We start from the raw sequence: 16,779 nt of genomic DNA, 5'->3' as shown, positions 1-16,779 counted from the left end.
GGCCCCCGCCGGATGGGAGTGATTTACGGTACGGGGCGCATGCGCAGTGCCCGTCCATTTTTCGGTTGGGGGATATGCCGCGCCGGCTCTCTCGCCTCCCCTCGCTCGCGCCGGGAAAAATGCCCCGTCGGCCGCGCGCGCACACAATGCTATAATAATAGTAATAATAATATATATATTTACCATTTACGCGTCACGTATAATATTATTATATTATATATTATACGCCACCCCGAGTGGCGCGCGCGCACGCACCCTAACCTAACACGACGCGTTTTTCGTGGAGGCCACAACATTTTTACCATACCACCGCCGCCGCCGCCGCCGCCACCACCAGACGAACCAGCCGAACGACGAAAACGTGCACCAACTGCGCCTGGTCTCGGTGCAGTACACGAACGCACATATTCGCGCGCGCACGCAGCTCACGAGGACCTCACACGCGGCACGCGCGCCATAATACATTTCTCAATACATTTATGGTATACAACTGTGACTATAGCGTTACTTCAATAACACATATTATATTACTAAACAATATTATAACCGTGACTTTTGATACGTAATTACACAAGACTGTGACACGAGTGTATCTGACGGACCTTATTTTTACTCTTCTTTTCGCCGTTGTCATAGAATATTGCGAGGGTACCATAACGGACGACCGTTAATATTGTTAACTACATACACTGGGTAATTACCAATAATAATAATTATAATACCACGCATACCGTCGATAATATAAGATACATCCAACGGTCGCTTTCCGATAATATTCATGTCTGGTTAATATCCAACCAATTTATAGGGATTAAGCAGCGAGCACCCATAACGATATAATATAATATGTTTACCTCGTGTATTAAAACTATGTGCATTATACTTGTGTTGTACGAACACGAGTCAACAAGGGTGGTAATACATGATATTATTATTGTATCGCGGTGACCAGTATAATAATATTAATGTGCGTATAGAGTTTTCTTGTCTTTCGTCCCGTTTTTCTCATAGCAACCGACGGCACTATAAAGTGTACGACCTGCAATTGTTCATATTACCTACATAACAATATGTGTACGTTAATAAAACTCGGTTAAACATTTATAAATCTGATCTATATTTACCTACATTTCACATTCTGCAGACCTGCAGTGGTTAGGTGTATCGCCGTCGTACCTCTCCTATATATTATAATATACTTGCACACACACCTAAAATGCTTGTTCATACCGCGAATGTATTTTAATATAATATATTGTTTTCTTCATTTGTATGCTTTTCTTGCAGGTGTCGAACGCTTCGAGTCACAAACCTGCACCGAAATGAGTGAAAACAATACGGAAAACAATCAACTATCGACGGCGCCTTCCAACGGTGGTGAGTAATTGTAGATAATGAGTTTATGAATTTACGTTTCAGACGGAAAACTAACAAATAGACGTGTGTTTTATATGAAATTAGATAATATAATATATATATTTTTATATACATTATATACAATCGCATATGTTATATTTACTGTATATACTTGTCCGGTTTATAATTAGTTATTTATGGTGGACCGAATTACTGATTGTGAAGCGTTAGTTCTTGAGTTTGGAATATACGCAATCAAAGTTTAATCACTTAAATGGTACGTACCTGTCATAATATATATAGATAGATTGATAAAAATATAATATTACACTTTCGCCGACCGCGATATGTGTACTACAAGTTTTCAGAACGGCGATATTAGCTATTTTTAGGCTATTTGTTTATGGCAGGATCTAGAGTTCTTTCGGTTTAAATCCGACTATTGCAGTTTTATCTTATCATAAATGCATGAGTCAATAAAACTATCATTGAATATTTGAATAGTATCTATGTATTTTCTATTTTGATGGTTCTAGTGGTTCTAGATATCCCACTGTTGGCGTTATTACGTATTATTTTAATTTATACTATAATATTATATAGGTATATATTAATTCATGATTAAATATTATGTACTGACGTATTAATATATCTAAATCGTTTTATTTAATACGATGCAATGTGATCGATAAATCTTAGTTTAATTTTAATTATACATAAATTAAGTGTTGCGTTGGTCTAATATAATCTAAAAAAATATACCTAGATAAATACATTTAGAAAACACTACATATACTTTAAGGTTATATAATGTAATATACAGATTGCAGGTGTATCTCGTTATTCCCCGTCTTTCAATATGAATTTACGATAGTACCTAATACAGTAATACCTAAATATAATATTATGTATAATATGTTATAACTGTATTTTGTGATTCGTGTTTAACATAAATATTTGAAAATTGTCCTTTGTAACATTTCGTTATCCGGCAGAGTATAGTCTTCAATTGAGCTGGCTGTTAAGAATTCGTTAATATAAAACACTGCAGTATATTACTATATTAATATTATATTATACATGTTATATATTATATATGTAAATACTCTAATAAAAAATAAAATTAAAAAATCTGGTGTTCATATTGTAGAATATTAAGAATATTTTATAGTATTTTTAGGTAACAGACAATGTTATATGCTTTGTCGGCCTAACTAGTTGGCGTTTAATGAAAATCATCCCTATCTATCTTTACAGTTGAATTAAAGCTAGTGTCTTATTATTATATTATATAATTCTTTTTTTGTCTTTCCGACCTATTATTGCGTATGATACAAACATGTATATTATGTGGGTATATCACTGCTTAAGAACTTTATATAATTATAATATATAATTTATGATATTTTCTCGGATATTTTAAAAATGTGTCCTGTTATAGATTTCACTTTTATAAAAATTAAACGATAAATATCATTATTGTGTTCGTCTAATACATGCCTGAATTAAAACTAAAAGGCTGAAAGTGTTAAAGCAAAGTATTATTTTAAGAATGTTATAATTAAGGCGTTATAGTCTTTTCAGTTATATCTAAAAGAATATTCACAATATAATATTGTATTAACAGAGTTTATGTGATATAATGCAAAAAATATTGATTCTACGTCAAATTAAGATTGGTATTGGAAAATATAATGTTTAAAACTCTCAACTTGACCACGGTTCAATATTTAATAAGAGTTGTAACTAAGAGTAATTTTCATATTAAACATTTTTACTCCGTCGTGTTAAAGAGTATTATACGATAATAGCTAGGTATATTATGTTTACCAGATTATTTTCAAACTTGGTATTCGTCTTCGAGAAAACACTATCTAAATATGGTTCTAGGTCACTTAGTACGGTCGAACATCAAAAGTGCGAAACGCGGACACTTTGTACGGTCGGGTAAAAAAGTACATTGCAGAACGCGGACACTTTGTACTATTATATACATAAAGTATATACATATGTATATATTATATACAATTTTATTAAAATTGTTATTAAGTTTAAATATTATTTGGTAAATCTAAGTATCTTATACATTCTCCGAGTTTTTGGACAGTTTTGCGAGCAATACAATTGGACGAATGTATCAATAAGCTACTTAAGAAGCAAAAATCTAATTCTGGTGAAAACAATAAGCTATTAACTTTATGTAACCAGCACCAAAACAAAGAAATTATTTTGAATTTTTAAATTCCATTATATGTCCGTTTTAACATTATTTCTGGTTTTTGACATATGTTTATATTGTACACGTTTTTAATTGATTTAAATTGATTATTTTGACTAATAGTATAATATACTATATTTTATAACGTTTTTAATAAATTTACTTTTTTGTATTTAACTTTTACATTTTAATAATTTACATTATATACACATAACACTTAGGTATATTATTATATACATTAATATGTACTTTATGTAGATAATAGTACAAAGTGTCCGCGTTATGAAATTTAAACAATGGACCGTACAAAGTGACCGCTTACCTCTAAATATATACAATGACGAGTACTGGTGTAACTATATGTAGTAAAGGTAGGATTATTAGGGGTAGATTTTTATTTAGGCAGGTGACAATAAATTATAGAACGCCAGCAATAAAAGGAAAACGGTAGAGTGACGTTATAGTTACAAAAGTATATATATAGCCAAATTGTATCCGATATATTGAAGATCACATTATATATTATTTATCTCTATCTTAGTACATCTACGCTATATTATATAGTATGTATAGTCCGTTTTATACATGTTCATATATTATACCCACCGATGTTGGTGCGCAAGAAATATGTATAAAAGAGTGTTGCAGCTGGCGTTTCTAAAAATGGTTTTCTCCTTCCTAAGGGTTTGTGCTGTCGGTTGTTAAGGGTAGAAAATCAGAACTACGCAGGTAAACGGGACGGCGAAATGCAGATGGTTCATATTTTAAACGTATACATATTAGGAATTATATAGTTATATATATTATATACGGTCTTCGTGTTCCAGTGCTACGTTGCCAAAACCTTCTTCAATATTGCATGCATACCGAGGGTATACAATATACTATACCTATATGTACATTTTTTTTTTTTAATATATCGACCTTTTCGATTATATTCGATTTCAAATAATGCTATGCGACGTTGACATGTATTGTAGGTAGGTACTTTTATATTATTGCTTGTAGGCCAGGTTGTTTGTAGCATACAATAATAATTTATATTATTTGTTTGTACTGATTTCACGCGTGTTTGCTAGATGGAATAAGAAACACAATTTTTTGTCGTATTTTGAAATTTACTACAGTCGTGTAATACATTTGATGATCTCTCGTCGGACATTTCATAGCACGACATATTTACACGGCTGATGTAATTATAATTATAATTTATACAAATAAAATCAACACAATTTGTAATGATTAAATGTATAATGATTTATTACACGTATACATTAAAATAAAATAACATTATCAAATATCGAAATTTATTCAAATTAAAATATTTTAGGTACCTGTGAAATATTGTCTATAACAGTAATTGTGGATAAACCTAGAGGTGAACAGTAATGTTACTGTATAGTGTATGGAATTTCGACTCATCTAAATTCTATAATTTGAGAGGAAGACTACATTTGTTTTTACGAGCTTGTTTAGTATTATAAATTGCCTTGCTTAAAAATATAACAGTGGACATACTTGGAAACTATTAACAACTTTGTATTAGTAAAGAGAATTCGATCATAAGCCATTGGGTATAACTGTGTAAGGTATAAGTCATATTATTTTAACGAGTTCTTTACAATTGTTCATAATTAAAAGAATATATATTATACATTTATCTCCATAAACCTCACTACTTTTCCGTTGCTGACATAAGTGAAATGAGGGGCTTGGGGTGCTAAACTGCCAAATGTTATAAATGTTTTTTTTAATAATTTTTTTTTTATGATTGTTAATTAGTTAAAGAATATTGATAGTTAATAACTATATAATTTGTGGTGTATAACAAATGAAACGTATCAAAACATGACTGAGAACTTCAATGGTTCAAAATCGTTTCAACTATCGCTGTCTAACCTCAATATTAATAGTTATTGGAGTGCGATTAACACATACTTTAAAAAAACCATTTTCAGATTTACTACGTTTTACTCGATTACGACAATAACTGTTCAGTAAACAATACGATTACCTATAGACTATAGATAATCACAGAAATTTGGAAAATTATACGAATAAAATAAACTACAATAATACCATCGTCTTCATTATTTTTCGACACTAAAATGATATGTTATTACTGAATGTCTGTATTTAGTTGAACTATCTTACTTCTAATTAAATTTATTTGAGCTTATTTACAATTAATACATTCGAATCTTAGATTGTTGATGGTTTGGCAAAAAATAATCGAATTGGAGTCTCTCGCCGTCTCGCACTTATTACCAAAATATACGTGTTTTCTTGGAATTATAGAAATTTTCTCATTGGACCAATAACCGTTTAATTTCATTTATGAATTTTTTTGAATTATCGAGAGTACAATAGTAAATTATTGATTTGTTTTTATGTTAATTTATTCCAAGTTCTCATAATATAACACAGGAATTTATTTGAAGTTTGCTGTCAATACAATCTGTCCATGTTGTATAATTACAACAGATAAGTTGTTGCATGATTGAATATTTGAACGTACCTGGAAATGTTCGGTGAATACTGTGCGGAGCTGGAATGCTCTTGCACGTTATGTTGACCAATTTATTGAAATTTGAAATGATTATAGATAAAGTGATTCGTCGACGGGTTAAGTTATAAAATAATCTATTTCAGTTATACATTAAAATAAAAGTTTGTTCAATTGGAGATAGAATTAAGATACTCTACCGGTGAAATATTACTTATAATAGTTATGTTGTGTTATTATAAGAATTAGGAATGCGTCCAGATGTGAGTGGCGATGGTTACTACAGGATAGAACCACGACTTACAATAGTTTAAGTCTTACAATTTAGGTAGTGGCATGATCATTGATCCAGGCTTTCCGTGAATAATGATTATATATTATATTGAGATTGTAGTTATGTATATTGAACTAATTATACTATATTACTATAATAATATATTTAAATAATTAACGTATATCGATATTTTATACAATATAAATATCTTTAACTACCTAGTAACTTGCATACATATAATTTACGTTTATACTATACAATATAACCACCTATGACCTATGTATATATAATTACGCGTACTTACTATAGTAAATAGTTACTACAGTGGGCAAGAATATTAAGTTATCATTGTTTTGTCTATCATTTCCAGTTTTTAATGAGCTTATTTCTAAGCTTATTTTTTTTACTATACTTTGGAAATTCAAATTTTACACTTTTTATTTTATACGGCATACTCAATACTCTAAAACACATGCTATTTTAGATCCACGTCAGGGGCGTATTTAAGGGGCACATGGGGCTCGTGCCTCCTCCATTCACCTATTTTATACTTATCTTTATTATATGAAAAATTTTACAATTCTACGTCCCGTGTACGCAAATTTGAACTTTTTGTTTGTGGGTCTCCCCTTAAGACATTTCTAAATACGCCCCTGGTCCACGTGTAATATATTTTAATTGTTCAATCGTATTCATATTACCCACGTACTTGCGTAGTTGTGTGTAATAACAACACTCATATAGTATATGATAATAATATAATTTTAATTATTTTATTGTCGATTGTTATTATACTCATGGAACTTTCCAAAATGTAAATTCATTGATGGAACTACATTTCACAACATTTCACTGATGTTATGACCTTGAAGTTAAGTAATATAAAAAAAATAAAATGAATGTCACGTGTTTAGAATTCAATGTCTATGTTTAAATTATAATATTATATTATTATATATAATATTATACATCTATTAATTATGACGTGCAGTGATGTAAAAATGCGGATTTGTTTATAAATAAAATGACAAGAGTATTAAAATACTGATGATTCTTTTATTAGTTAACATTTTTTTTTTCTCAAAAAGTGTTTAACCTCTTTTGAATGACAACACACTACATACATTGAAATATTCGAAATTCAAACGAGTACTTATTTAGTTGATTAGTTATAACTTATAAGTATTTAAAGTTTAAATAAATAGAGTAATAGACCAACATTTTAATATTTTATTTAAAAAAGTAAAAACTTAAAATTATAATGATTAACAAAAGTCGAAAAGTTAATAGGTACTTTTAAGATAATGATTATTTACTGTTAAAAGAATCACTCGGTATATTTCACACACATTAATTGTATTTACAATACAATATAATATCATAGTTCTATTATTTACATTCGTCTGCTATATTTAAATGTATTGTTACTGAAACCAGATCCGTTCATACAACGGTGGACATATTGTGATGAAATGACTAATCATTATTGATTTACATGACTACATGAGTGAAAATAATATTATATATTACTATATCATAGTAATTTATCATCATATGTTCAGATGTTCTGCTGCACATGCCATATTGATATATTATGGTATCATATATAATATATATAGTCTATATCAGAGTTTGTATATTTCATTGACTAATAGTCTGTAAGCACCGTAGATTTATATACATATTAATATATTATTATGCATTATATTGTAGTAGTACATACCACGTGATTTTTTTTTTTTATCTTTAAATGAAACATAACATTTATAATGATAAACATTTAATCTATTCAAATTAGAACATTGTACATATCACATAAAATAATAAATTTACATCCGGTGTATAGTTGTTGTTAGTTACTGCGTCTAAATTAGCTACACTCTAATAGGTATACCGCATACATATATAAATATTGTGCGAGCAACGATTTATAATTGAATGTGTTTTGTCTCATACCTAGTATTATAAGTAATTTAATTTGCAATGATCTGATAAAACAAATATCACACAAAAAAGACAAAATTAACTTTATTATCTATTTCTATCATAATATAATAATATAATCGTTTTAGTGTTGTATAGAATCGTCCTTATTTTCTTATACATTAAAAAACAATTTTGTCAGAAAATTAACTTGTGTTAAATAATTGTTATCAAAAATATAAAAGACATAGGTACCTATATAGTATATATATATATATATATATATAATATATCAATTTCTATGTTTAAAATAACTAAATGGTTAGGTTCTCTAAATGGAACCTACCCTTAATCCTACGCAAATTAAGTCAAGATATTTTACTTGCAAAGATACGTAATTTAGCCTTAGTAAACAAATAATAACTATACAATCTAATGAACAGCAAAGATGACTAAGTGCATCACTTAGGGATAAACCTAGACAAGATACTAACTTAGACAATGCACATCAAGAAAAAAACTAAACCAATCATACGCAATGATGAAAATCTTACACCCCTATAAACCACACCGTAATTCTGCAGATAAAATGCTTTCTATTACTATAATTGATAATAAGACCTCTACTAACTTACGCATGTCTAGTATGTGCTATCGCTTAGCCGAAAATTAAAAATTGCCAATTATCTAAAATAAATAGTACTCATAGGTACTTGGTTCATACGAAACAAACAATGACACGGAATTTTTCTACTTATTAACCAATATCTGAAAATTTTAATAATTTAATAATCTAAATAAATGTATATAAATTAAAATTATAATAACATATTATATTTTAAATAATTATTATAATTAATTATTTTTTTTTTTTATTAATTTAGTACACTTGGGGGACGATAAAGTAAAATCCAAATTTATTCACCTCAAAGATTCAGTAGAAACAAATGAAAAACCGAACAAAAATGGAAACGATAGTCTCTCATCTAATGATGCTGAAAACCTAAGACCGGAAAATGAAGAACTTCCTGAAGGTGTTCGCCAAGGAATCTGCAAATGGTTTAACTCAAAAAAAGGATTTGGTTTTGTCACTCCAGATGATGGTGGTAGAGATGTTTTTGTTCATCAGGTAAAATAAAATTCACAATATACTGCGTTAAATATATGTTATGATGTAACATTGATTTTATATCATTATATTTCTGTTTTTCTTTTTATAGAGAGTAATAAAAAAAGACGGATTTAGATCTCTTAGAGAAAATGAACGTGTAGAGTTTACATGTCATGAATCTGATAAGGGCTTAGAAGCTACTCTTGTTACTGGGCCAAGGGGTCAATACTGTAAAGGATCGAAAAAAGCATATCCTCAAAAAAAACTGAGGTATTTTAAATTTATAAAATGTGTAGTATATTATATTTATTTGTAAATATTTTTATTATTTATATTAGATGTTACAATTGTGGAGATTTTGCCAATCATATTGCTGCCAAATGTACATTGAGTCCTCAACCTAAACGCTGTCATAGTTGTAAAGATCCAAACCACCTTATAGCTGATTGCACTCAGATACAGAGCAAAGATCCTGTAATTAATAAATTCATTAAAGCTCCGCGAAAAAAATTAGAACGACAGAAGTCAAGGCCAAAGTCAAAACCTGAAGATGGTAGTGGTGATGAACAGCAGCAATCAATTATTTTACCCAATCAGAATGGAGATGAAATTAATGACAAACAAGATTAAGATAATTGAATACAAAAAGACTAATAAAATATCATTTATAATAATAATTAATTTTAATTGCATGGAGATAAATTAATATTTTTTAAACATTGGAGTTCTAAGATACCTACCTATTCCTTAAAAAAGACTATATATAGGTACCATTTTGTAAACTATTTTTTCTAAAATAAATATTTAATGTTGGTAGAATGTCAACAAATTAAATTATTAATATTTTTATGTCAAATATGTTATTAACTATTATTATGCCCAGTTATAACTTTATAATCATATGTTCCGTACAATTGATGTTTGTAATCTATGTGCCTGTGCGTGTTGCTTAAATAATGCAGCGGACACAGTTTTGTCTGCACCAACTTCGTTTTTACCATTGCAGATGTAAATTATACAAGACAAGAAGCATAAACAACCTATGATCATAATGATTAATACAGGCAAAGCTACGTCATATCTTGATGGTGTGTTTGCAAAATTCATACTTGCTGGAAAAAAAACATAACAATTATTTAAAATGTGCTATAATATTAATATACTTTTTGTGTTTTTTGATTAACAAACATAGTAATTAAATGCAACATAAACTATCCTATATGCCTGACCTACACTTTCACTCAGAATCGTTTATCATATTATACAATAATTATTTGTTGAATTCAAATTTAACACACCCATTTTAATGACCCAACCACGATGGCGATATACACTTCAAACCTACTTTTAAGCAGAAATTATTTTTATTTATATTTTTCTTAAAACTGCTACTTCATTAAAATTGGAAGTAAATATTTTTTAAGGAGTTTAATATAGGTAGTCTCGTGCTTAGATTTTTGTACAATATAATATAATAGGTGAGCAAATATAAATGTAACAGATATAATGGGAACCATTTTTTTGACCTCTCAATGCCCTCCTTGATTCCGCAAAAATGTACACAACAATTTAAATGTTTTTATTATAAAAAACAATTAAAACAAAATAGATATCTACCTAAATATGAAATTAAATTTTTATGTACTGATAATCGAATAATCATGTAAAATACTAACTAATAACTATCACAATATTATTTAAGCTTAAGTATTAATCTTCAATAACTTCATTAAAATTTATTATTTATTGTATTTAATTAAACACGCCTATTTGAAAATTGTTTAACAATCATTTAGCTAAGTATTCAATAATGGTTTATTTTAGTTTACCAATGTTTCTTTTGTAGTCAATTTTTCTGTGTTTGCCATTACCAAGTTATTTAGTTTGTTATATATTATGACGTGTCAAATAATATTTGTTATCTTCAGTGAGATCCCGTTTTAAATTGATTAAATTTGAACACCTTCAATCAGTAGCGTATATAGGGGGGTTTAGGGATCCATACCCTCCCTGAAATGTATGGTTGGTACGGGCATTGATTTTAATTGTATAATTAATTGAAATTTAAGAATGGAAATTTTTTTTAATCCCCCGTCCTGAAATTAATTTCTATATACGCCACTGCCTTCAATGAGTTCGAGATTTTTCGGTTAATAATTTAATACGGCTGTTGTACTAAACTCGAGAATTCCAATATCATTTTTATTACACATTTCTGAAATTTCTCCATATATTTTGTTGTATTCATCATCTTTATATTGGTACCTAATAAATAATAACGAAATAATTGTAAATTTTAAAGAATTTTTACTCCAATAAAAAGAAAAATTTACCAAAAATCGACAATTCGATATCAATAGACAATAAAAACAAACCCTTACAAACTGTATCGTTGGCTATTTTTTAGGTGTTCTATACTCTTGCCTAAAGGCTAAAGGAGAAGCAAACCGTTTCACATTTGCGGATTTATGTCAGCGACTAGCGAAAATACCAACGTCGTCATCAGCGTTGTCGGTAATGTCAAATGGACTATGGACTCCATCCTTACTAAACGCATTTTGGTCGGGAAACGGCGGTTGCCATTCAAATGCGTTTTATTCGAACAGTCCAAAAAGTATAGGACTTAGGACGTATAATAAGTACTTAATACGAGTACTTATTGACTATTGTCATTATTTATAAGATGGATTACTGAACACATCGCGTGTGGCTAAGATATCGTGACGTATTTCGTTAAGGTATATAATTTATATAAGTGTGCTTTCGACAGTCGGCACTCAGAAATGGTGGATTTTCAAAACTTTTCTGGGGGGTCCTAAATATTATACTATATTGTATGTAGACCTAAAATTTAAAATTTATAAAACCTAACCAAACCCAATAAGTGGTCAATAAGTTAGAGCAAAAATGTAAATTAAATTATATATAATGAAAAATGAACGTATAGCCGTGTAGGTAAGTACCTTGCTAAATAGTAAATAAATTGCTATTGCAATAAAATAAAGTAAGCTATTTTGTTTTAATAATATATCAATGCTGGGCTGAATTAAGGTTTTTGTCGCACATAGAATGAAATAAATTTACCACCTAAAAAAAAAAAGCTATTTCGTTTCGACCGTTAAAATTTGCCACTCTAGGCTTTAGCCTAAACAGCCTAAGCGGTAATACGGCGCTGTGTCAATGTATAATCCTACTCTATATTGGTTTACGTATATAGGTAATACTATAATATTTGAAGTTTAAAAAATGATAATATTTAAATTTGATTAATATTGTGAATTTATAATTTTAAAAAAATACATTCATATATCAATGTTTGTATTTGCAGAAAAAAGTATTTTAAGAACACCTAATTTTCATATATTTTTTGTATATTTATTAAAAAAAGTTCTACTTTTCAATAACTGATTTTCACAAACACCCCCGTCCCCCCCCAAAAAAAAAACTTTTTTTTGCGTACGGTCCCTGATCTAAACTATAAATGCTTAAGTAACTAAAAGAATCTATTAATTTATTAATTTAATTTTAAATATTTGCACTGTGAGTTTAGTAAAAATCTCTGCGTTGTACTTTAAGATAAAAAATATTTGTTACCAATAAAAATAAAAGTAAAAATTAATAAAGGTAATATATACCTATATACCTAAACCTAACCTTGTATCAACCATTATATATACGTAGTGACTAATAATTCACTAAACATGCACCTACCTCTCTTTTTATCCTCCGATAATGTATTTATTCAGGTTTTAATTTTTGCAATTTTTAACATAAACTTGTGAAGTTTACTTAAAAACCATATTTAAAAATCCTTAATATTTTATTTTATTTAAGAAATGTCACGAACTTATATTTTAAAATTAGAACCGTCTTTTTTTACAGTTTATTTTTGATGCATATAAATTAAGATTTGAACTAATATACTGATGTATACTATAGAGTACTGAGTACTTATTATCTGAATTTCATGTTAAGTAATTAAATTTATACATTTAAGTGCATACTATACTATCTTATACTATCGTAAGAAAAATGTAATAATACAAATCACTATATTGTGACTCAAGTCAAATCACTTTAATAAGTATAATATGTATACATAATATACAGTAGTGTAATAGGTATATGGTGTCGCAACGTTTAACACCAGTAATCAGTATTCGTAATCGTTAGGTACTCGGTAACATTTGTCAATTCAGTGGGTTAACTTAATTTAATTATAATTTCAAAGTTATTAAGCTGGAGAACTGAACAATAGATCATAATATTTAATGATTTTACCAAAAGTAATAGATAGCAAACCAACCACAAACCATATTCTACAAGCCAATTATTATGGAATATTACATAATTACACTTAGTGAAAAATGTATACCTACCTGTCACCTATGCACCTACCTAGGCTTGCCTACTTGGCTGCGTAAAAAAATTAAAAACTCAGAAAACAACTCGTTTGAATTTTGATTTATACTTATCAAAATTTTCAAGATATGATATGCATTAATTTTCTGTGGAGAAAAAGGTGGTTCTACTAATTTTCAATGAAATAAAAAAGAAATTTTTATCGCCACCATATTATACCCTTTAATAATGACATTATAATTCTAAATGCCTACCTACTTTTGATAATATGGTGAGCTTTATACTTAAAGGTATTTAATAATTACATAAATCAAAATTTTAATAAATGCATATTGCATATTATTAATGGATAAAAGAGCATTGAACATTGAGCATCCTTGTGAATAAAATATAAAATTTTCCAATTTCCCATATCCTATAATATGTCCACATTTTATTTCACTGTTTTTAACATAATATAAGGTGTAGACATTTATATAATCGTAGTATAAAGTGTGTAACGAACTTAAATAAATTAAAACCAAAATATATAATGCTTACTTACTTACATAAAGGAAGTCATCTTTTGGAGTGGAATTATATTTATCAGGATACCAATCAATCATATTTTTGGACCGCTTAAATTCACATATTCCAATTGTATCATTCCAGAAGTGAAATCTATTTACATTTAATAATTTAAATACAAATTTATTGTTATCGATAAAAAAATATCGAGAGTATAAAACATAAGCTAATGTAAAAATACCATTTTGTACAAATATAAGAAAAAAATAAACCTTTTATTTGGTTTAAAATCTTAAATTTTAAGTAGGTCAAATAAAAATAGTACATGATAAATTAATAACTGATGAGAAATATTTTGAATTTAATCTCTTTATCATAATATACAATTAAATAATAAAATTAATTATTATTATAATTGTATTATCATCATGTTTATTTTAATAATGTTCTTTAATAATAATGATTTATATTTTCTCATTAGACTTTTATACTTTTCAGTTACATCCGTCATCCGTGTATACTTTTCAAATATGATATATTTATGATAATATAAAATTACTCGGCACATCGGCATAGTTTTATCGTTGAATTGCAGAACAATGCTACATTCTCACACTGTACTTCGTCAGAGCAACTTGTATTAAACCTATTAGTTGTATTATATTCTGTAAACAAAATTAATACAAATGTAAACCTAATAAATTTGTTCGTATACATTTTGTAATAAATTATTATAGCTGTATCTTATAAGTGTAAAAACAAAGTATTTTGGTACAAGTTTTCTTAGTACAAAATAGTTTGTTCAAAAAAATTAACAAAGTTATTATGTTTTGCATTAGTATGTTATTATTATACAATATATTATGTTGATATACTTGTATAAAAAAGCCTACTGTTGCATACAAAATTTTATAGTTACCAATTTTACGATCAACAAACTCTTGTATGAGTGTTCCCACGTTGTCGAGAACATTTACGAACAATTTGGATGTATCATTTTCGCCGTCCATTGTTAACAAACTATAAACGTATATCTACGCTGAGTACAGATAAAAATGAAAATGGCAATACACATTGAATAATTTTTATAGTTGTGGGGTCATTAGCATAATTAAAACCAAGATGCAAGATAAACAAAAACATGCAAGCATGTAACAGTTGTTAATTATATTAAAAATGAAATTACACAATATTAAATGGGTAAAAGTATCTACAACTTAACTTAATAATTTAAGTAATTAATAAAAAAAAAACATTTTATTGTAAAAATTTTAATAATAGAAGATAATATGTAGACCGTAATATAAATACCATAACACAGTGAGTACAATATTAAAAGGTATTATACTATTAGTAATATTAGTAGGTATATTAAAATTGATATACATATTAGATGCCAAATTTTACACGTAATGTTACTACATACTGACTTTATCTTTTACGAAAAAAAAAGATTAATATTTTTAACTCAATTATACAATATTACATCAACATGTACCTATATTGACTATTTTTGTATCCCATAATGAATATAGATTCCTTTTATATTTTACATATTTGTTATTGACGCTATTACGTCGTTATTGCTACAAGACATAAGCATCAACTTTGGCTGACAGATTTTTTTTTTATTATTTACAATTTAAAAAAGGCTAATTTAATTTTCATTTATTGTAATATCCATAAGCAAAATAGATTATTTATTCATGGTTATACCTACTTAAGTGCCATCATAAAAAAACAGTAAAAACATCATTATAATTATGCACAAAATATTATGCTCTACTTCAATACAGGACTTTTTTTTTTTTTTTTAATCTATTTTAAAAGCCAAGAAGGGGGTAGTAGTATTAACATTAATTAGTGTATTTATAAAAAGTAGTTATATACAAAATGCTATATTAAATAATTAAGTCTAGCTCTAGTTCAATTAAATAGATTTATTTTCTATGAACGATAATGAAAACATTTCCCACCAACGACCCAAATTATTGGGTGGTTCCCAATAATATTACTAATTAGATATTTTTGTTGTAAATGTTCTTGCGTTGTCTTCGGGGAACGTCGATTAGCAAGATAGAGAAAATTTGGGCTCGCTACTGCCGCTCCAGTCAGTCGGTATGCGTAAAAAGTGATTATTCTCTTTTATTGAGAATATCTGATATACTGCATTTATATATACGTCAGTTTAATGCGCATTAACTCAATGGGTATTGAGTTAATTCGCATTAGGGAACGGGTTAATATGCACCAAAAATATCAAGATTAGATGTTGAATAAAATTAAAAGTTGATGCGAAAGTTTTTTAGTCCATGCTTTATACTTAGGATTCAATAGCATATTATGATTAATAATAGATCTCATTGGAGCCAGCATCAATCAGATGGATATAAAGGTTAAGATACCTTAGATAGTAAACATAACATCACAGCCCGTGAGAGTGATAACAGATCTTCGACAAGGGGATGCAGTGTTGTTTAACCTGGTACATACTGGAAAATAGTACGATAAATGAACGTTTC

The 16,779-nt window shown here is 28.1% G+C and overlaps 2 protein-coding genes across 4 annotated transcripts; one reads left to right on the top strand and one right to left on the bottom strand.

Annotated features, from left to right (window-relative positions):
• The first annotated feature begins 328 nt into the window (after positions 1–328).
• Positions 329–10,069, top strand: LOC113548757 (protein lin-28 homolog). Of its 2 annotated transcripts, none has more exons than XM_026949802.1 (5): positions 329–482; positions 1,288–1,377; positions 9,162–9,406; positions 9,498–9,658; positions 9,727–10,069. In XM_026949802.1, exons 2-5 carry the CDS (start codon positions 1,323–1,325, stop codon positions 10,016–10,018), a joined length of 753 nt encoding a protein of 250 aa, XP_026805603.1. In that variant the 5' UTR covers positions 329–482; positions 1,288–1,322; the 3' UTR covers positions 10,019–10,069. The 2 variants fall into 2 exon arrangements, with proteins under 2 accessions (XP_026805603.1, XP_026805602.1); XM_026949801.1 differs by having other exon boundaries at positions 341–693.
• A 15-nt stretch (positions 10,070–10,084) lies between these two features.
• LOC113548758 lies at positions 10,085–15,307 on the bottom strand. 2 transcript variants are annotated; one of them, XM_026949803.1, is made up of 4 exons: positions 15,177–15,307; positions 14,817–14,922; positions 14,295–14,410; positions 10,085–10,500 (listed from the first exon to the last, which is right to left on the bottom strand). In XM_026949803.1, exons 1-4 carry the CDS (start codon positions 15,265–15,267, stop codon positions 10,286–10,288), a joined length of 528 nt encoding a protein of 175 aa, XP_026805604.1. In that variant the 5' UTR covers positions 15,268–15,307; the 3' UTR covers positions 10,085–10,285. The 2 variants fall into 2 exon arrangements, with proteins under 2 accessions (XP_026805604.1, XP_026805606.1); XM_026949805.1 differs by having other exon boundaries at positions 10,365–10,500; positions 14,299–14,410.
• Positions 15,308–16,779: the final 1,472 nt, after the last annotated feature.

Source organism: Rhopalosiphum maidis, chromosome 4 (genome assembly GCF_003676215.2).
Source record: "Rhopalosiphum maidis isolate BTI-1 chromosome 4, ASM367621v3, whole genome shotgun sequence".
In the NCBI taxonomy this organism is placed as follows: domain Eukaryota; kingdom Metazoa; phylum Arthropoda; class Insecta; order Hemiptera; family Aphididae; genus Rhopalosiphum; species Rhopalosiphum maidis.
Note: the sequence above shows the minus strand (reverse complement) of the source record. Positions and strands in the feature narration are given on the sequence as shown.

Bases quoted from the DNA above. Each gene is read 5' to 3' on its own strand.
- LOC113548757 (XM_026949802.1), top strand. From the start codon at position 1,323: ATGAGTGAAAACAATACGGAAAACAATCAACTATCGACGGCGCCTTCC. The intron at 1,378-9,161 runs GTGAGTAATTGT...TTATTAATTTAG, and splicing joins GACGGCGCCTTCCAACGGTG to TACACTTGGGGGACGATAAA. The intron at 9,407-9,497 runs GTAAAATAAAAT...TTCTTTTTATAG, and splicing joins GAGATGTTTTTGTTCATCAG to AGAGTAATAAAAAAAGACGG.
- LOC113548758 (XM_026949803.1), bottom strand. From the start codon at position 15,267: ATGGACGGCGAAAATGATACATCCAAATTGTTCGTAAATGTTCTCGAC. The intron at 14,411-14,816 runs GTAATTTTATAT...AAATGTAAATAG, and splicing joins AAACTATGCCGATGTGCCGA to ATTTCACTTCTGGAATGATA. The intron at 10,501-14,294 runs GTAAGTAAGCAT...TTTTTTTTCCAG, and splicing joins AGATGACTTCCTTTATGTAA to CAAGTATGAATTTTGCAAAC.